This window comes from Anabrus simplex, chromosome 1, assembly GCF_040414725.1.
Source record: "Anabrus simplex isolate iqAnaSimp1 chromosome 1, ASM4041472v1, whole genome shotgun sequence".
Classification (NCBI taxonomy): domain Eukaryota; kingdom Metazoa; phylum Arthropoda; class Insecta; order Orthoptera; family Tettigoniidae; genus Anabrus; species Anabrus simplex.
The window spans coordinates 583989471-584011580 of NC_090265.1; the positions used below are offsets into that span (position 1 = coordinate 583989471).

The 22110-nt window shown below is 40.4% G+C and overlaps 1 protein-coding gene across 1 annotated transcript in view; it reads right to left on the bottom strand.

The window, feature by feature from the left end:
• Positions 1 to 712: 712 nt before the first annotated feature.
• Positions 713 to 22110, bottom strand: part of LOC136880826 (alpha-1A adrenergic receptor-like) — a 336774-nt gene continuing 315376 nt past the window's right edge. The window contains 2 exon segments of the mRNA XM_068228990.1: positions 713 to 975; positions 20569 to 20706. Of these exon segments, the coding sequence (XP_068085091.1) occupies positions 713 to 975; positions 20569 to 20706 (401 nt within the window).

Sequence of the window (22110 nt, forward strand, 5' to 3'; positions counted from 1 at the left end):
ATTATTTATTACAATTAAAATAAGGAAATTATTAATAAATAGACATGTCTTATGATAAAAGTAAGGGCATTTTAGAATTCAGGGGGACAAATTACATTTAAAAACTGTCAAAATCAGAAAGGGAAAAATCCACGTTGACCTGTCTAATCATCCTCAAAATACGCCATATTGACAATTTAACCGAGTTTCCCTAATATTCTTAGTTGATTGATTTCACACAACACTTATTAAAAGTAGGATTTCTTTCCCGGTTGGAACGTTTCCCGCCGTGATTACAGCCATCCTCAGCTAATATCTTTTGAGACAGAGTCACTGCAAGTATTCCTCATGCTAACATTATTGCAGTCAGAATGTATTTTATTTAAGATGTCGCATAGTTCAGAGAATTTCAACTGCATTTCTTCACTGAGAAAATGGGTGCTTTGAGGTGAAGTGTTTTGTCTGTGTGTGTGTGTGCATGCTTTATTTCCATATTATTCTACAGTGTATAGAATGTGTCGTCCAGAAAAATATTTCTACACTTACATTCACGCCTCTGTATCACCTTTAGAGGATTGCGTGTTCACGGCAGGTAACTTCCGAATATTTTAACTTTTTACAATTGTATATAAGTCAGCAAAATTCACAGTATGTTTAAATAGTACAGTTTTCCCAGTGTCAACTTCGGTTTCGATTAGAATGTGAAAATAGAATGGCCAGTATGGACATCGGATTATTCCATTCGCCGAGCTACAGAAATGCTGATCGCACTGGTGTCACTCAGTTCTTGCGCGCGACCGTTGAGTCCTCCTGCTGGGGAATAGCGCTGTTTTGATGCACAGCGTCGTTTCCAGCAGAGAATTCCTCGGAAGGCGCGACGAAGTTCTCGAGAAGAGCAGGCGTAAATGAATGGGTTGATACAGCTGTTGAAATAACCCAGCCAGAAGGCGAAGGTGAAGGGTGCTCCTGAGAGATCACACGATGAGCATGCAGCATCTGCAAACATACAATGAGCAGAGTGAATGTTAGTGACTAGTAATTTGATTCAACCTTCTCAGTGACACGTCCTGTCGTAATGCACATGAGTTCAACAAGTGAGTACTCAAATTAGAAAGAGTGGTAGAGGAGAACTAAATACAGGATTACTATCAGTGTTCGGACAATATGGTGTATACATTTTGCACATCGCCGTCGTTAGACTTTTGGATTGTAAAATTAATGTCGTTGTTCGGACAATGATACAAATAACACACGTTGTACATTCTTGTCGTTTACCTTTCTTTAAAATTATTAAACCACCCTATTTACAAAGTACAACATACAAATATAAAAATAACATGATACTACTAATAAAGTAACAAAAAAACAGCTACAAATGCAATAATGTACCTGATAAGGAAAAAGAGAATAATACAAATTAAGAGCAAAAATTGAGAGATAGTAATAACAGAAACAATAATTAGAAACCACTATGAATATAATTTACAAAATGGTAATATTCATATTAAATGAAAACAAAAATATTAATAACTAATAACAAGAACAAGAAGTAGCAAATACATTTCTATTTTTTAAAGAAATATACTTTATATATTTTTTAATATTTTGATTAGATATTTATGAACTTAATTTCAACCAAATACTTTGAAAACAAAAACTTACAATCATATCGAACACATTCATAATTGCAATTACGCCATTCAATTCGGTGGAAAAGAAAAGGCCACTTTTTCTGAGGAATTTGGTCACCTTATTTATATATACATTTTTGCTAGTTGCTTTACGTCGCACCGACACAGATAGGTCTTATGGCGACGATGGGGCAGGGAAGGGCTAGGAGTGGGAAGGAAGCGGCCGTGGCCTTAAATTGAGGTACAGTTCCAGTATTTGCCTGGTGTGAAAATGGGAAACCACGGAAAACCATTTTCAGGGCTGCCGACAGTGGGGTTCGAACCTACTATCTCCCGAATACTGGATACTGTCCGCACTTAAGTGACTGCAGCTATCGAGCTCGGTGGTCACCTTATATCTGGAATGTTCCCTCACTGATACGATTTTCTAAGTCTGTGGCATCCTAGTTAGCCACTGAAACATATGTACCTAATGTACCACGACTGCAGGACATCCATTATGCTGGCGAAAATCAAAATTGATATAGATGGCGACTAAACGCTGCGTCAAGCTGTCGGTGTCGGGAAGGTCTCCATCCCTCCTTCCTCAGATGAACCAGAAGACCAGCGAGGGTGAGGAACATAGGTTGCGTAATAGCCAGAAAGGTTATAATAAATGGCAGAATAACTGTAAAATTAATGTCGTTGTTCAGACAATGATATGAATTATACATGTTTTACACCCCTATCGCTTATCTCCTGTAGGTCCGCCTCTATGGCTGTCTTCCAGACAGGCTATGATTGTGAAGTATGTGCTGGAGTTCCTGTTGGTCGATTCCACTCGGATAGTGCGGACTGATGTTGTTAGTACTGATCCCTAAGAACACTTGGTTAGCGTGCTGGTCTTTGGTCCAGGGTGTCTCGGGTTCGATTTCTGGACGGGTCGGCGATTTTAACCTTCTTTGGTTAATTCCAATGGCTTTGGGGCTGGGTGTGTTTAATATCTTCATCATTAGAATTCATCATAGATAGGACCCCATCATCACAGATGCGCAAGTCGCCTATAAGGTGTAAATTTACAATACCTGTACCAGGCCTCTTCGGAGGCCACACGCCATTTTTGTTATTATTATTATTATTATTATTATTATTATTATTATTACCTCCTGGATAACTACGTCCCTATCAATTTCTTTCTCTACAGCTGAGTATGCTTCTCCGATGTGGGCCAACTCTGTCCACTCCAAGAAAGTGGATGTTGCTTTGAACGACACGTGCCGTGCATTCGAAAAGTTATACCACACTTGTGACATAATTCCACCCGGAATCCGATGGCAAGAATCAGCTAAAACTGAGAAACTCAACCAACAGATGGACAGCTGTCATCCTTTCTATGATGTAGTAAAACAGCGTCTCAGATCACTGAGGAGTATCATTAATAACACCAGGCCAGCACCAGCCACTCCAAGTGTTCTTGGGAATCAGTACTGGCAGCATCAGTCCACACTATCTGAGTAGAGTCGACCAACAGCAACTCCAGAACATACATCACCATCATAGCCTGTCACAATCATGCCTAGAACAAAAATATGGGCTTATTCACAGAATTCCCATTGCGATTGGGGTGCAATTCAAGATCTTGAGCATCTATTTCACTGTCCAAACTGCCCTGTGAAAACCCAACTTGAAGACTTCACTGCAGCCAATAATAATAAAGCTATTTTGTCTACTTCATACTGGACGGCTTTCAACATGTGAGAAAGATACGATCGCCATCACTTTCAGGATTGTAAGACAGTTGCCATTATTATTTTTTTTTTTGACAATATGATTTACCATACAAATTTTGTACTGTAGATCCCTGTCGTTTACATATTTAGATTGAAAGATTAATGCCATTGTTCGGAGTAGTATGATGAAAAATTAAAATATAAAGGTACGTGAATATTGTTAGATATGATTGTGAGTAAAAATATATTACATTTCACACTAACACATTATGATCACTGAAAATAGTTTATGAACTATTATTCATATGGAGGAAAGCAAATGTAGAAAACGGCAAAAGAGCATATTATTAGACGTTTTCTAAACTCAGTCCTTGGTGAACAGTAAGCGAAAAGAACTTATCTCTGTGTGATTCCTTGACAGTTCATACAGATAGTATCATCTTAAAGTTTACCACGATAAAAAAGACAATAATATTGCAGCCAAATAGCCATAAAAGGTTCAGAATAATACTTTTAAAAATACGTTCATTTACACTTGTGTTCTTTTACTTCTTAGATTCTTTGATTTGCATATTCACTTACAGATTGTTTTATTTTGATACATAATACTAAATGCTGCCTACTGTCATTTCTTGATGGATACAGTACCTTTTCATCCATCTCTTGGCACAGGCCAGAGCAAAGTGTAGCTTCCACTGAAGTCCCAGTCTCATCCATGGCTGTGACAATATGGAAGCTGCTGGGGTATGGGTGGTTCTGATTAATGGCATTCAGAGCACAACCAGTGTGTCTGAGTGTCATGAAAGGTGTTGCTCATAGGGTTAGTTGTGCTGCAATAGCACTGGCCCAGTGAGGAAAGCAATGGCAAACTACCTCACTCCTCGTCTTGCCTAGTACGCCTCATTTTGGTACTGCCATTGGTTTTTGTGGTTTCCCAATAACTCCATAGCCTTTGGTGGTGCTGTTTGAGGATCCAACCAGCCTCTGGGTTGATGACCTAACAGACACAATTCTAAATGATAGCATTCGCACAACTTTCCGCAAGGGCGACGTTTAAACGTCATGGTTGGTTCATTATACAACGAGTTTTCACAAACAAAGTGATGGAAACACATGGAATGCCATTCTCGTAAATACATGTATCGTCTCAAAACTGGCCATTATCCATGTACAATCAATCATGGGTCCTATGGCATAGAATTCAGGACAAATTTCTTATCTTCGTACTTGTGGTGATGTTAATCAAACAAAGAGATATTGCCACTGTAAACAACAGTGTTGTTGCCAACTTCTTGATGTCTACTTCTTTCGGGAACATAAGCTTTATATGATGATGATGATGATGATGATGATGATGATGATGATGATTGTTGTTTTAAGGGGCCTAACATCGAAAGCTTTATATGAGAAGGCTCGCTGGTTTTGGAAGAGTACAACGTGGAAAACCATAACTAAAGTTACGTGATAGACATTTCATCATTGGAATTCACTCTGTGAGGCGCAGTCAATTTCCTGTACCAAAGTATAAGGCTACATTGCAATATATCCGGCAAAGGCAAAGTTATGATATTGGCATACCCACATTATCGTTTGTTAATATAATTAGTGTGGCTTTTCGATATTGGACTGCTTGAAAGCGAGTGATATTGAATGTAAAAATGTGGATTTAGTGAGATGAGCTTATTGTTCTTTTCCATTTTGCTTTGACCGCTTCATTGAAATCCCTCACCTGCACTTTGAAGAATAAAAGCAACACCACCTGTTCAGAAGAACAAATGCGTTTTACATACCGTAATTAGTTTAAACAGAGAGTTAATGACACTGTTGATGGAATATATACTGTAGGCTACTCACAGCATCAAAGTATGTGCCTTTCCACATATTGTATTGATATTATGTTTCCTAGTGTTACCCATGCTTCTATAATAGAATTTCTATAGGATTCTTTTTGGTAATATCTGAAGCCATCCCTTTTCAATTTCGACTCAGTTAATTTATAACTGCTAGGCTTTTCGCCGAAACTAACTTTGAGTAAATACATTTATAAACTACCTGAGGAGAAAACATATGGTAACAGTATTACATCTGCTAAAGAAACAATCTAATTAAAGTAGAATGACATGCTTTATTCTTGAAAGAACATCATCAGATTTTGGATCAGCATGCTGGAATAGAGACAAAGGAGGACATATTTAAGATAAGTTACAGTTTTCAAATTCCTAAGTACAGTATTTAAACATAAATATGTATTTCTAAATATTTGAGTGTGATCTGATAGAATGTGATGGTTTTCCTTCAAGAACGAAACAAGTCATTGTATTTTAATTAAGGTGTAATACTGTTACCATACATTTTCTCTTTCAGCTAGCTTATAAAGATATTTACTCATGACTGAAGAGTCTAACAGTTATAAAATAAACTTGAGTAGGTGATTAGAATATAGATCGTTTCATCACAGTAACAGTGGTCTAAATCGTTCCCATCAAAACGGTGTATGTGATGAACGATCTACATCCTAAGCATCTTTCATGCGGTTCAGAGCGTTCGAGGTGAAGGTTGTGCCTGGTTAATGAACACATAAAATCCAAAGATCTATTGACGTGTTGTCAATCATCAGTCTCGACAGAAGCATTCTTGCAAGCACTCTGTTGATTTGACTTTATTTCTCTTTTCATGACAGCGCAGATAACATATTCGAAGGAGCTGAGGTTCTGTGTCAAGACTGTTTTTGGATTCCTGACACGCTGCAGGATCTTAATGACATATTCCTCTTCCATCTGATCAAAGTTTTGTGCATACGACTTACTTCTCCGAAAGCGAGTTGGCCGTGCGGTTGCCTTCCCCTTCCCTTCTTACTTCACCCTCTGTAACGGTATCAAATTCAAATAAAGGAGGGGCCGGAGATCGTTGCTTATATTATCAGTAGTGTTTTGTACTGTCGGTGTGTCAGGAATGAGACATTCCGTTGAAAAATATGTACTTAGTTCATCAAGGGACACCTCAGGATCAGTGTGCTCCACAAGTGGTTTGCCAATACAAATTACCGAAGTTGTGGTCATGTTGAACCATTGTTAATATTTTGTTTAAATGCCGGAAATAATTAAATTTCTTATTACGAATTAGTAGGTTAATTCAGTTTCGAAGAAAACGGTACTAGTAATGTACGTCAACTAGTTGAGTCTGTTTATAGTGACGGTGTAGTGCTTCTCACTCTTTCATCATTGTCTTGGCATCAGTGATCAGCCAAGGGCAGGGTGGACTTGTTATTCCCACACTACGTTTGGGTACGTGTTTGTTGTACAGTTCTTGTAAATGGGAATTAAATATTTACACTTTCTCGTCAATGTCGCTCTTGAGCATTATTTCATACAACGGGCAGTCTTGTGCATCTTGTCTCACTTGCACTAAATCATGCTTTTAAAGTCTCCAATCGTTACATACACTGACTGACAGAGCAAATGCAACACCAAGAAGGAGTGGTCAGAACTTTATGCCAATTCCAGGGTAGACTGACGTCACTGAGGTATGCTCATGATGTGAAATGCGCCGCTGTGCTGCGCACGTAGCGAACGATAAATGGGACACGGCGTTGGCGAATGGCCCACTTCGTACCGTGATTTCTCAGCCAAAAGTCATTGTAGAACGTGTTGTCGTGTGCCACAGGACACGTGTATAGCTAAGAATGCCAGGCCGCCGTCAACGGAGGCATTTCCAGCAGACAGACGACTTTACGAGGGGTATGGTGATCGGGCTGAGAAGGGCAGGTTGGTCGCTTCGTCAAATCGCATCCGATACCCATAGGGATGTGTCCACGGTGCAGCGCCTGTGGCGAAGATGGTTGGCGCAGGGACATGTGGCACGTGCGAGGGGTCCAGGCGCAGCCCGAGTGACGTCAGCACGCGAGGATCGGCGCATCCGCCGCCAAGCGGTGGCAGCCCCGCACGCCACGTCAACCGCCATTCTTCAGCATGTGCAAGACACCCTGGCTGTTCCAATATCGACCAGAACAATTTCCCGTCGATTGGTTGAAGGAGGCCTGCACTCCCGGCGTCCGCTCAGAAGACTCGCATTGACTCCACAGCATAGACGTGCACGCCTGGCATGGTGCCGGGCTAGAGCGACTTGGATGAGGGAATGGCGAAACGTCGTGTTCTCCGATGAGTCACGCTTCTGTTCTGTCAGTGATAGTCACCGCAGACGAGTGTGGCGTCGGCGTGGAGAAAGGTCAAATCCGGCAGTAACTGTGGAGCGCCCTACCGCTAGACAACGCGGCATCATGGTTTGGGGCGGTATTGCGTATGATTCCACGTCACCTCTAGTGCGTATTCAAGGCACGTTAAATGCCCAACGCTACGTGCAGCATGTGCTGCGGCCGGTGGCACTCCCGTACCTTCAGGTGCTGCCCAATACTCTGTTTCAGCAGGATAATGCCCGCCCACACACTGCTCGAATCTCCCAACAGGCTCTACGAGGTGTACAGATGCTTCCGTGGCCAACGTACTCTCCGGATCTCTCACCAATCGAACACGTGTGGGATCTCATTGGACGCCGTTTGCAAACTCTGCCCCAGCCTCGTACGGACGACCAACTGTGGCAAATGGTTGACAGAGAATGGAGAACCATCCCTCAGGACACCATCCGCACTCTTATTGACTCTGTACCTCGACGTGTTCCTGCGTGCATCGCCGCTCGCGGTGGTCCTACATCCTACTGAATCGATGCCGTGCGCATTGTGTAACCTGCATATCGGTTTGAAATAAACATCAATTATTCTTCCGTGCCGTCTCTGTTTTTTCCCCAACTTTCATCCCTTTCGAACCACTCCTCCTTGGTGTTGCATTTGCTCTGTCAGTCAGTGTATTTAGGTCGGTATGGTATGCGAAGAGAGTATGTTAAGCATACGAGGTCATTCGTATACAACAGCGTGAAACGATCGGATTGTGAATAATTGTGTTCGAATAATCAATATGTTTATTATATGTAGTTTTATCCATATAATATTGCAATGTAAAAATAAATTGATGATGTCAGTAGAATTATCTTTCTTTCTTAATCTGCTTACCCTCCAGGGTTGGCTTTTCCCTCGGACTCAGCGAGGGATCCCACCTCTACCGCCTCAAGGGCAGTGTCCTGGAGCTTGAGACATCGAGTCGGGGGATACAACTGGGGAGAATGGCCAGTACCTCGTCCAGGCGGCTTCACCTGCTATGCTGAACAGGGGCCTTGGTGGGGAATGGGAATATTGGAAGGGATAGACAAGGAAGAGGGAAGGAAGCGGCCGTGGCTTTAAGTTAGGTATCATCCCGGCATTTGCCTGGAGGAGAAGTGGGAAACCACAGAAAACCACTTCCAGGATGGCTGAGGAGGGAATCGAACCCACCTCTACTCAGTTGACCTCCCGAGGCTAAGTGGACCCCGTTCCAGCCCTCATACCACTTTTCAAATTTCGTGGCAGAGCCGGGAATCGAACCCGACCCTCCGGGGGTGGCAGCTAATCACACTAACCACTACACCACAGAGGTGGACGTCAGTAGAATTATACTAAATTATTTTCTAATCTGGTTTGTCCAGCGTGGAAAATGTCAATTTATTTATAAATATAAGAATAGCGCCTCAAAGGCAAATTTATGAGACGTCTTTATCATCTGTGAATGTTTGCTACACTGACTGCAATTGTAGCAAAGCTTTGTTAATGTTTCATTTGGTATTTCAATATCATGTGGTAACATAAGTCATTTAAAACTAAAGAGTGAACAGGAGCAGTGGTTCGAGCAGGATGCCCATGCTGTTATTCGATTTCTCAACAAGAAGAATGTGCCAGCTGCAGAAATTCAATGTCGGTTGGTGATTGTCTAACGGTGAAACTGTTACATGGCGTCAGAAGTGTGGAAAAATGGTTCTCCAAATTTGGGGGGGAGATTTTGAAAACATCCTCCCTATATTCCTGATCTAGCACCAAGTGATTCTCGTTTCTTTCTCGTTTTAGGAAAGCACCTTGTGGAGCACAGATTTCAAAGTGGTGGTGATTTCTGAATATGACGGTGGTGAAACGCAGACTCTACGATTAGCACATAATATTTTCCGAGAGTGGTACGGACACACTTGTCCCACGATTGGATAAATGCTTTAGTCGCCATGGAGACAATGTGGAAAAATCAAGTGGTAAGTGAAGAGCAAAGTTTATGTACAAACTAGTGCATGTATAATACTGAGAAATATATAATGCAAATTTTATTCTGCGATGCTCTCATATATTTTTATTAGTTGTTGAAGGAAAAATCTCGAGCACTGAAGTGAAGGTAAAACTTCTTTTGCATGACGTGCCAGCGTTACATCAAAGGCTTCGCAGGCGTTCTTTCAGATAATAGGAAACCCAAGGAGGTCCTGGCCTTCAAACGCAGGTAGACGGAATCTTATTTCGGTAAACATTAAAAACAACTCTGCACTAGGGGGCGTAATATCTTGTAATATGTTGTGTTTTGTCTTGTGAGTAACCGTGAATCTCTTCTGTCCTTTCATCAGTCGTTTAATGCTTACTGGGGCTCCTCCATACCCTTTTCAGAGTATAAGATGTAATAATAATAATAATAATAATAATAATAATAATAATAATAATAATAATAATAATAATAATAATAATAATAATAATAATATACAGTTGGGCCAATACAGAAAGGGCTTCAAACTTCAGAGGGTATTTAGACTGACATTCCATCACTACATTTTTTTTTTTTTGCTACGGGCTTTACGTCGCACCAACACAGATAGGTCTTATGGCGACGATGGGACAGGAAAGGCCTAGGAGTTGGAAAGAAGCGGCCGTGGCCTTTATTAAGGTACAGCCCCAGCATTTGCCTGGTGTGAAAATGGAAAACCACGGAAAACCATCTTCAGGGCTGCCGATAGTAATGTCACGTAATGCAAAATTGAAAAGTTAAAAAACCGAGCTCGATAGCTGCAGTCGCTTAAGTGCGGCCAGTATCTAGTATTCGGGAGGTAGTGGGTTCGAACCCCACTGTCGGCAGCTCTGAAAATTGTTTTCCGTGGTTTCCCATTTTCACACCAGGCAAATGCTGGGGCTGTACCTTAATTAAGGCCACGGCCGCTTCTTTCCCAGTCCTAGCCCTTTCCTGTCCCATCGTCGTCGTAAAACCTATCTGTGTCGGTGCGACGTAAAGCCAATAGCAAAAAAAGATACCCGCAATTTATAAAAAATGCAACATGTATAAACAAAACCATGTTGAAAGTGTAGAACCAAAACTGTAACCATTGACGCATGCCCAGTACTAGCTCAGAAGACATGACAATGCAGCCAAGATAATATATCCAGACGTAAATGAAAGTTCTAAAATGAGTTGTTAATTTTCTGTCATCACTGAAATAACAATAGCTGTTAAGAAACCTGATCCCATTGTCACACATAAACTGCGCAGGGAAACGTTAGCCATAGATATTGTTATATCGAATTCCCATAACATGATCCGAGAAAACCGAAATAGTTGGTCGTGCGGTTAGTGGGGCGTAACTGTAAGCTCACATTAGTGGTCCTTTAGTGGACCTTTTGGCACAATTCCGATTACATTTTCAAATGTATACGGTCGTTATGTGCGTATGGAGGGCATTTATCCATTCAAAGAAGAACTGGCCCGGTTCATGGGTTTTGAGATTGGTCCGAGTAAAGAAACCTATCCTTCCTTATCTTCTTCTTGGAATTGGTGAATTCTGATACTCGTGAGTTCTGAGACGACACAAATCCATTGACCTGGCCTCGGTCGCTTCCTTCCTATCGTCGCCGTAAGATCTGTCTATGTCACCGCGGCGAAAGAAAGAAAATTGAATGTGCTATGATATTAAAGCTGCGTGCGGCATTAAGTACACATGATATGCCTCCAAAAGGTAAGAATCACATTAAAGCAAGTCGACTAATACATAAATGGACAATAATCATTTTACCAGTCGCCTACAACATGTTGTTAGCTCGCACGACTGCGTTAGGTCGGATTGATGGTGCGAAGAGAACACTGTTGATAAAGTTGGTGGTGGTGCTTGTGAAGATATATCGCGTTTACTTTTAGCTGTTCTGAAGAAATGATAGTAGTTTATGAATAGGTGGGTGGGTAGATTTGGGCGTGTGTAAGAGAAGGAGAGTGTGTGTGGGTAGCGAGTGAAAGGATGTTGAAGTGTAAGTGTAAGTGTGTGTGTGTGTGTGTGGGTGGGTGGGTGGGTGGGGTGGATTTGCGCGTGTGTACGTGATGGAGGTAGGAGTGGGATTGTGTGTGGGTGTTAAAAGTATGTGCGTGTCTCTCCCAAAGGTGCGTGGGTGGGTAGGTGGATAGATTGAAGAGTGTGTGGGTGTGGGTGTACTTGAATGGGAATGCGTGTGGGTAGGGAGTGACAGGATGTGTAGGTGGAGTGTGTGCGTATCTGTTACAAATGGTTGGTTCTATTGTAGTTAAATTTGATTTACAGCAATAAATGTTTCAATTCGTTAGACCTTAAAGGTATTGCGTTCGCTACAGTCTTATACTATATACATAGGATGCGTGTACTAGTGAAACAGTTAAACATTTTTACATTTTAAAAACATTAAACATTTAACATTTTACTAGTTAAATAATTTGAGTATGTACCGTCAAGCTTCCAGCCCTTCACAGAGCATGGGTACAAGTAGCTCATATTATGTTTCCCACTAGTTTATACATAAAGAAACCGGTGTGTTTAGTGCAAGGTAAATAACATATTTCATAGCCTTATATATGATAGTAGTGACCCTCACAAACTTTCAAACTGCCGTGACATATTTTAAGGAGAGTATGTACCTTAATTTTTGTGAAAAATCACAATTTTGCTTTTAAGTTTCTTACATTCTTTAATATGTATACGATATAGCACTTCATTCTGAATCGTGAAAATCCCAATCCAAGTGCCTTAAATGTGCATTTATCATGTCCCCTCTTATATTGAAATGCCACGCCCTCTTCTGTATCTGTCCTAGGCTTTACTATTTGGTAAATCTGAAACAAATTCTAGAGTAGTTAAAAACCTATCGCACGATAAAACTCAACAATTTCAAGTTGACATTTCCTCTCAAATTAAAGAAAATACCAGTTGAGACACTCATTTCACGAAAACGTTATTACTGTGACGTTTCTTACCAACATACCGGTATGGAAATTCCTTTAACGCCAAAACGCGTACAAAATGCCTGTGTTAGATGTATCTGTAACTTAAAATGCACGGATTACGTGTCTAAATCGTATGACGACCTTAACTGGCTGCACCTCGAGGACAGACGTAAACCTCACACTCTTAGTTAATTACACTCCATGCTCACTCTTCACTCCTCCTCTTACCTGTACGAACGATTACATAATATCTCTGAACACCATAAAGAAAGAACACCTGAGCGCTACGCGGAACTCTTCTCGCTATTCCAAGACAGACCCTCAACTTTCAATTTCTCCTTCAAAATTACAGCTAGCCGGGATTGGAACCTTCTACCTCAGGAGACAAGAGGGATATCAGAGGTGAAAAGTTTCAAAAGGCCTTGTACAAAACATTTCCACGAGAAAAGTTTTCAGAAAGGCAATAGGTATCTTCTTCTTCTTTCTCCTCTCCTCTCACTATGACTGTTCCTTGACTCCAGGTATGTATCCTTCACACTATGCTTTCTGTCGTTCGCACCAATTCATTAATGCATTATGTGTTGCTTTCTTTCTCTAGAAGTGTAATTATTAATAAGGCGATTAGGATCGTATCATCATTATCATCATCATCATCATCGTCATCATCGTCATCATCACCACCCCAGTTAGATTATTATTATTATTATTATTATTATTATTATTATTATTATTATTATTATTATTATTATTATTATTATTATTATTATTATTATTATTATTATTATTTGCTATTGGCTTTACGTCGCACCGACATAGATAGGTCTTATGGCGACGATGGGACAGGAAAGCGTTAGGAATGGGAAGGAAGCGACCTTCGTCTTAATCAAGATACAGCCCCAGCATTTGCCTGGTGTGAAAATGGGAAACCACGGAGAACCATCTTCAGGGCTGCCGACATTGGGGTTCGAACCCGCTATCTCCCGAATTCTGGATTCTGGCCGCACTTAAGCGACTGCAGCCATCGAGCTCGGTGGGTTATTATTATAAATAATAATAATAATAATAATAATAATAATAATAATAATAATAATAATAATAATAATAATAATAATAATAATAATAATATCGTTATTATAAATATGTTATTGTGATCATTATTACCCCATTTTGTCATCTTCATTACCTAGCTTCATTGACTAACTTTTTCATGGTGTTCAGAAATATTATGGAATCGTTCGTGCATGTAAGATCGGGAGTTCAGTTTAAACATGCGGTGTAATTAACTAATACTGTGTTATACTACTGTGTGCATTACTCTAAATTACCAAATATGTGTAAAAGCTAAGACAGGGATAAGTGTAAGACAGGGATAAATGTTCCTAATTTTGCCAGAATAAATAAATAATTTATCTATCTATCTCCCTGCTTGTGGTCTGCCGACCTCGACGCGAGCTTTTCCATCCTGTGTGTGTACGCTCAGGTTTTAGCACCAGTGCACACTGAGATCAGAAAGGTTCAAGCGATTAGCAACGTACAAACTGCTTCTCTTTGTCAGACGATACGACTTCTCTCAAAGTAATTTAGGTGGTCAAAGGCTTGCCGGCTGTGCCTTCGGGGCATTCTGAGTGTTCACTCAACTTAGCTTTGTGGCTGTAACTACTCGTACTGATATTACGGCCTTATTCAATACCTCGCAGTTATGAATCTGGGAGGGATATGTACGTCCCTGGTGGTAATTTCGCGCAAGCAATCAGTATTGAACGAAAATGGGACACATGGCAGCCTATGACGATACAGTGTGACAATCTTCGTTGTACTTGCGCGATTCGTTCATAGTGTGTATTTCCTTTTGCAAATTAGTGTATCATATGTCAATGTTGTTCAGTAACTTCAGCGTCAGATACATGTCATAAGAGACTCAAAATGCTTAAACTGGTTTGGTGTCCCCTTTATCTGTAATTCAAGCAAAGTCACCTCGGTACAGGCCATGAAGGCCCATGGAGTGGTGGAAGGTAAAGGCTTCCACTATCCTTAACCTCGGAACTTGGTGGGGTAGAGTGGTTGGCTCTACGCCCGGCCACCTTTGCCCCCAGGAATTAACCTGGTACTCATTTTTGCTGTAGGCTGAGTGAACCTCAGGGCCATATGCACCTCCGGAAGTGGAAATCTCGTTTCTTAAATTTTTTGACCTGCCTCTTACCCGGAGGCCCCTGGTTCGATTCCCGGCCAGGTCACTGTTTTTACCTGCATCTGAGGGCTGGTTCGAGGTCCACTCAACCTAAGTCATTACTCATTACAAATGAGGTGCTAGCTGATGGTGAGATGGCCACCCCGGTCCATAAAGCCAAGAATAGCGGCCGAGAGGATCCGTCGTGCTGACCACACGACACCTCGTAATCTGAAGGCCTTCGGGCTGAGCAGCGGTCACTTGCGCCATGGGGTTTGGTTTTTTGTTATATGAAATTCAAATAATAAAGGGAAACTATCCGTTCAAATAAAACGTACAGACAACGTAAGATAATAAATTAGTTTGTCTAATGTAGGGCCTACTTCCACTTTATTCGTACTGCAAAATCAAAGCAAGTTTGTATTTACACGTGACGATTGGTTTCGCGATAATGTCAAAGAACCTCCAGTTTTACATGAAATCTGAACCATTTTGAAAATTTCTCATTTTTCGTTTCAAAATCCCAAATTCATTGACCGATATTGTCATGGCGACAATTGTCATTGTTATTGCGATTCTCTACACGAAAATGCTACTTCGACTTATAAGCATAATTTGATCAAGTCCTCAAAATTCGTATTAACGCTTCTCCTTCTAGAATTAGCAGAGATATGTAATAGCACCTACTGCAAGTGCGCCTTGCGATTCCTGTTATATCTGAGGAAGGAAGTTAACTAAGGTGGACTTTTCCTTTAGAACTTTATGCAAGTGCTTATTTTTTCTTATGTGTTTTTTTGCTTGAGCAGAAAGCTGCAGAGTTGTATGTAAGTCATTCAGGACATATATTATCGCCGAAAAACTAGAGTCTGAAGTGGATATGGAAGCTCAAAAAGATTTCCTGTTGAAGTAGGTGTACCTCAAGGATCGGCACAAACCTACAGCTATTCAACATTGTCATCAATTCCTGGACAGAAAATTTGATGTCAGCTCTCTCTTGGACCATGCTGTACGCGAATGACGTCATAATTTGCAAGTGTTGAGAAGAGGTCTTGAAGATATTGCAGATATCACTGGGATCAAAGGGGCTAAGAATCGGTCGAAAAAGGACAGGGCAATTTTTGTGTATCTTTGCGGATTTCGAACAATTTGGACCACAATATACTCTTTCGTTGGATGGCAGTCTACTGTAGTTGACAGAAAAATTCAAGTATCTAGGAACTGTCGTCACTGCTGATGCTACCTCAGAAACTGAGATTAAGCATTGCATTAACGTAGTCTGGATGGAATGGCATGCGATAAATTGAATCATACGTGAGAGGCATATGCCATTCGAAATGAAGTGTAAGGTGTAAACGTCTTTCTTCCATCCTGTTTTCCCAATCGGGCGAGTTCGCCTTGCGGTTAGGGGCGCGCAGCTGTGAGCTCACATCCGGGAGATAGTGGGATCGAACCCCACTGTCGGCAGCCCTGAAGAAGGTTTCCGGTGGTTTCCCATTTTCACACCAGGCAAATGCTGGGGCTTTACTTTAAGGCCACGATCGCTTCCTTCCCACTCCTAGCCCTTTCCTGTTCCATCACCGCTATAAGACATATCTGTGTCGGTGCAAAGTAAATCAAATTGTAAAAAAAAAAAAAAAAAAAAAAAAAAAAAAAAAAGTGTTCTTCTGTACGGCTCTGAATGTTGGACCAGGAAAAGAGGTACGATCAACAACTGCGTGTGAAGGACTTATGAAGGCTTCGATATTCTGCTGGCATCGTTTTGAAAGATCGCCTCCGAAATGAACACCTGTGAGGAACGTTTAAGTTCAATCCTGTTTGCGAGGAGCTTCAACAGAAGCAGTTTTGCTGGTATGGTCCATAAAATAAGATGTATCCCACCTCGTGCATAGTTCCTTCAACACAGAGGAACCGAGCTGAAAACGAGGAAGCCCAAAGGCTACCTGGAAAGAATCTGTTGAATCTGCCTTACAGAATGAAGGGATACCAAAAGATTTGGTGGTATAAGGAAAAGTCTACAGCCTTAGAACTATACGTGGAACCCCAAATAATTTTGGGGGTGCCTAATTACTGAAAGGCGCAGATACGGCCAGGAAAGAAAAAAGTTTATTCAGGCCTATGTAGCGCGATGGGAGTACTCATAGTTTCACTCAGTTGATAATAGAGCTGCTCGTCCTATTTAATCACAATCCTGATTCATAATTTGCCAATTTAAGAAACTGAACATAAGTCTTTTCAGCCCAATTAGTGAAGAAGAATGCATTCGAAGTGTAAGGGTGTCTGATTAAGAATATTCACTATGAGCGATGAGGAAATTAAGTACTTAAAGTATTAGTCGAATTTTACTACGTGATTGGAACAAATGACAGGTTTTGCTGAAAAGTGATGCATTATATCCGGTCTGGAAAGCAAAGAATAACGGTCGAAAGGATTAGTCGTGCCGACCACACGACACCTCCTAATCTGCTGGCCTTCAGGCTGAGCAGCGGCCACTTGATAGGTTTGGTTTTCGATTGATGCATGATATGAATAATATGATGATGGTAATGATGATGTTATCATGGCTGCACGTCCGATGTCAGTAAATTCTAGAACGTGGTATAACCCAGATCATCACATTAGAGAATCCAGGCTCACATACTGAGTGTCCGCCAAGCTCTTGGCGGTCTATCACGTACACGCGTAGGTCGGCTAGAATAGAGTTCATTACTAGGGGGTTAGACTGACACGTGGATGTCGAAAAGAAAAATAAATATCAATTAATATCAGCTGGCACAAACCTGCATGGAGCTAATTCAGGGCGGTAAGGGAGAGGAGGGCGCAGGTATTGACCTGTTCAAGCAAATCAGGACCATATGCTGACACAGCACTCGGGAAACTAGAAACTGAAAACAGAAGACGTTGACGTCTTCGGCACTCACTTAATGATAGCCTTTGTATGTACATGTTTTTGGCCACCACCATATTACAGATTTCAGTTCATATGGCTTTGCTGGCGAGACCTAGTGCTTACAATGCACTATGTCTTCTGGTATGGGCTAGAGCAAGTTTGTTACATTCAATGTTCAGTCTTATCCTTGGCTTTGACAACATGAAAGTGACTAAGGTATGAGCGATAATAGCAATACCATTCCTTATGCAGCAAGTCCCTGATATGAATGGAGTGAACATGTTGCTCAAATGGTCGGCTGATGTGCCAATTTCAGGGGACTTGGCAGAGTGATATGTAATAGCAACTTCAGCCTCAGTGAGAGAAGCAACGGGTGACGATGGCGTATTCTGCGAACAGACGTGAATTTATGAAGCAAAGCACACTTGTAGTTTTACGTGATTGTTGATATCATGCCTTTAGGCATGAACCACACAGAACCACACAGGATTTTAAAAAATCCTTCAGACATTGGACGAGATTCGAATCCCTGCCGTTTGGCTAAAAGACTATTGAGAGTGTTAGTCAGATATTATGCCCTCATAATTGAAATGACTATAATTTGACTCTCCAAAATTTTGCAATCGAAATCTATAAAATTTATGCAACACTACTGGAACACAGGGACTGCATTTTAGACATATTTTATCAAATATTTTGATTTTCGATTTCGACGTATTACTGTACCCCTGACCATTGTGGATCAATTAGCGGTATGATTTTCCATGTTCCGCCGTTCCTAAAGGCACAGTGAGACATTTAATTGCCTGCCGCACAGTCTTTTAAAGGTCCCTTTCTGTTCACAGAACATTATCCTGTACACACATTTGTGCATTTTTCTTCGGATAATTACGAAACATGGATTTGAAATACCCTTTGTACTACTTACTGACCCTGCATTGTGCTACAATCTAGCGTTGTTTGTAGGCACTATTACTACGTGAAATAAACAGATACTTCAAATGTTTGTAAATAAATAAATATCGTAGACGGTCGACATGAGGAAATTTTGCATTTGTATTCTATTTTTTAAATTTCATGAGTCATTCAATTTGCCTATAAAATGCCAGTAGATGAACTAATTCTATTTCTGAAATATTTGTGATGAATACGGATTACCGTATTACTTCTGTTTACAAACAGATATTCAAGCGAGAGTTGTACTTCTTTTGTAATAGTACAGCAGGAAGTGTTAAAGGCAGGAAAAGCAGAAGTAGGACTGGAATCCAATAACAGATGACGCAGCCGGTACGAGAGATCCATCCATAACAGCTTCAAGATAACAGAGTCTACAAATGGTAAGCTAAAGGCATAAGTTACTGCAAGTCTTCGCGCAACAGTTCATTTTCTTAGAGTTAATTTCATTCAATTTTTCTTTGACTTCCGTAAGTTCAGATTTCGTTAATACGCCGTTACGTCACGTTTTTTCATCCTAATAAATAGCTGTTTTAATTTGTATGTTCTGAAATTATTTTTAATGATCCTTAAATTCCAAGTTAGTGTACTTAATGATTTGTGTTCCGTCACCCCACCCCCGGGAGTTTTTGAGCTTCATTACGTATTATTATTATAATAATAATAATAATAATAATTATTATTATTATTATTATTATTATTATTATTATTATTAATTATCAACTTTCGTTTTCAAGCCATAAGCTTGAAGGCTGGCGCCCATGGGATATTGTTTATGGAGAAACAATGAGATATCATTTATTTATTTTAATATTAAAGTGACCCGCCACGTTATAATTTTGTCAAACATCTGTGGGCCGAGTGGGTACGTCACAACATAATATTACCATGGTCAGTACTGTTCGAAAAAATAAGAGAGTTCCCACAAGCTTTGTTGTAGCTGCAAAACGAAAATTTCACATCAGTTTATTTGGCTTCCAAGAGGACATGACGTTGGTTTCCTATGTTCCAAATAAAGGAAGAACTGTTGTTTTCTGTCGTCGATGCACAGCGATGACAAAACTGAGGAAGGTATGGGAGGAAAGAGGAATCCTGAAATAGTCACATTCTATAATTCAACTTAGGGTGGTGTAGACTGTGTACACGAAAGGACGGCATTCTACGACGTGGCTCGAAACACCAGACGTTGGACAATGGTGGTCTTCTATGCGTTACTGAATATTGCAGGCTTTAACGCATATTTAATATTCTGAGCCAACAACACTAACTCTCCAGACGCAAGGAACAGAATACATTTTTTGAAGAAACTCTTGTTTCTTCTAACTGAAGAACAAATAAGAGAAAGAGCTGTCTCAAGATTTCTTCCTGCAAGAAAGATATCTGGTTTGGCGGCAGAAGCAGGGCGTGAAAATACAGAAAATAAAAGAGGACGTCGTGCATACTGTAGAGACAGAAAGACCCGCTACTCGTGCTGTTTGTGGAGAAAGTTAATGTGTCTTGAACACTCCGTATTTGTGTGCAGTGAATGTAAATCTGAAATGTGAATGTTCCAGTGAACTTTCTGGATCGTGAGGATGAGGTTATGACGATTTCATAAATTCGGACTTCATAAGTTCTGCATTTTGTGATCAAATAAAATATTGTGTGTAAATTTGCAGTGGTTAGAGAATTGCTTTGTAAAATGTTAAGTTAGTGTTAATCATCAACGGTTTTGTGACAGCAATGTGTTTATAATGTTATCGGAATAGAAGAGGATGAATACTGAAATTAAAAATATATTAGCATGATGGGTCTGTGAGACCCAACCCGTTTACTCATGTAACTTTTTGTGACTCGTGCACTGGCGGGTTAATATATATGAAACTAGTAAAGCTACATTGTTCAAATATGGTACAGATATTCATACTACCACATACTTAGAGCAAACAAAATATTAAGGTGATATCATAGTATATACAGGAGTTAGAAATTTCAGTCCCAGTGTTCCTTAAAATAATAATAATAATAATAATAATAATAATAATAATAATAATAATAATAATAATAATAATAACAGTAAATATTCATGAAAGTGTTTAAGCTTATATTATATTATATAAATCATTATTATACTTACCAATGGGAAGGATGAGAAAGAATGGAAACCAGCAAAGAAGAAATCCTCCTACTACAATTCCCAGGGTTTTGGCCGCTTTCTTCTGCCTCCTGAATTTTGCGGCTCGGCCGTACAATCCTGCAATGGTTAGACGCCGGCCTTGATCAGACGCAACAGACCAGGTATCACTGGGACGTCGCTGAGTCAACATACCATTCACTGGAGAGGAACTAGGAAAGAGCAGAGGTCCAGCAGATAGACCTCCCTGTAAAACAATATGAAGTAACCTTGTCAGAAGAAATAATGAAGAAACTGACAGGAATACAATAAAGAAATATGAAATGGGGATGCTTCAGTAGTTTGGCTCTGATAAAGATATCAACATGTCTGCTCGCCTTGTAAAGTAGTTTACCTTCCGTAACTCTTGGTTACGGAATAGATTACTGTCTAAAACATATGGTGTGTATGTGTAGAATGATATAGCAGTCACATTTCTATATGAGTTGTGGCCTACCGTCCTGAGGGACCGTGGTTCATTCCCTGCCACGTCTTCTGTGTCGGGGACTGGGTGTTCATGTGCACCTTAATACAGTATTATAATAATTATTATTATTACAAGTTGCTTTACGTCTCGCCGACACAGATAGGTCTTATGATGACGATAGGATAGGGAAGGGCTAAGAGTGGGAAGAAAGCGGTCGTGGTCTTACTTAAGGTACAGCCCCAGCATTTTCCTGGTGCATAAATAGGAAACCATGGAAAACCATATCCAGGACTGCCAACAATGTGGTTCGAGGCCACTATCTCCCACCGAATGCAAGCTCAGAGCTGCGCGCCCCTAAACGCCAGGCCAACTCACTCAATATCTTAATACAAAATGTTTCATTCATACACAATACCCCACTGATAACCGGCACAAAAATATCCACCACTGAATACTTTTCTCCATTAGAGTTGGTGAGGGGAGGAGGAATTTTCCGCACGCGCCTAAAATTCCTAGCCAGGAATCAAACCCGAAACCGTCTGAACCGAAGCCCACTACAGGGTATATTCAGTCAAGGAGTCGGACAGGAAAACGGGACAAATCCCACACGTGTGACACAATTCGCATCTGCGACGTCATCAAGGTACGAGAATAGCGTCAAAAGTAGAAAACTCCAGTATGGTAGACTGGTACTGTACGCAAATAGCTCCTTCCACAAAGACATCTAGTTTTATCTCGCCTTTGAGAACCATAGTCCCTTCAAAGCTGAGGGTATAATGTTTACAAACAATACTTCTAAATTTTTAATATTGTAAAATAATAACAAATTACAAGTTAATATCCAAAAATAACGCATTCTTTACACCAATCTCTATCCTACAGATTCATACATGATGTGGGTCGTCACTGTTCATTTCTCAGTTCCTTTGCCTTTATAACAGCATTTCAACTGTAAATTCACAACATTTTGATAGTCAAACACATACTGCGTACGTCCTTCAGTTTTAAGGGAGACACACAACTTTATTTCACTGCATGATATTTTCCAAATCCGTTTGCATTCTTTTAAAGGCTCAAAT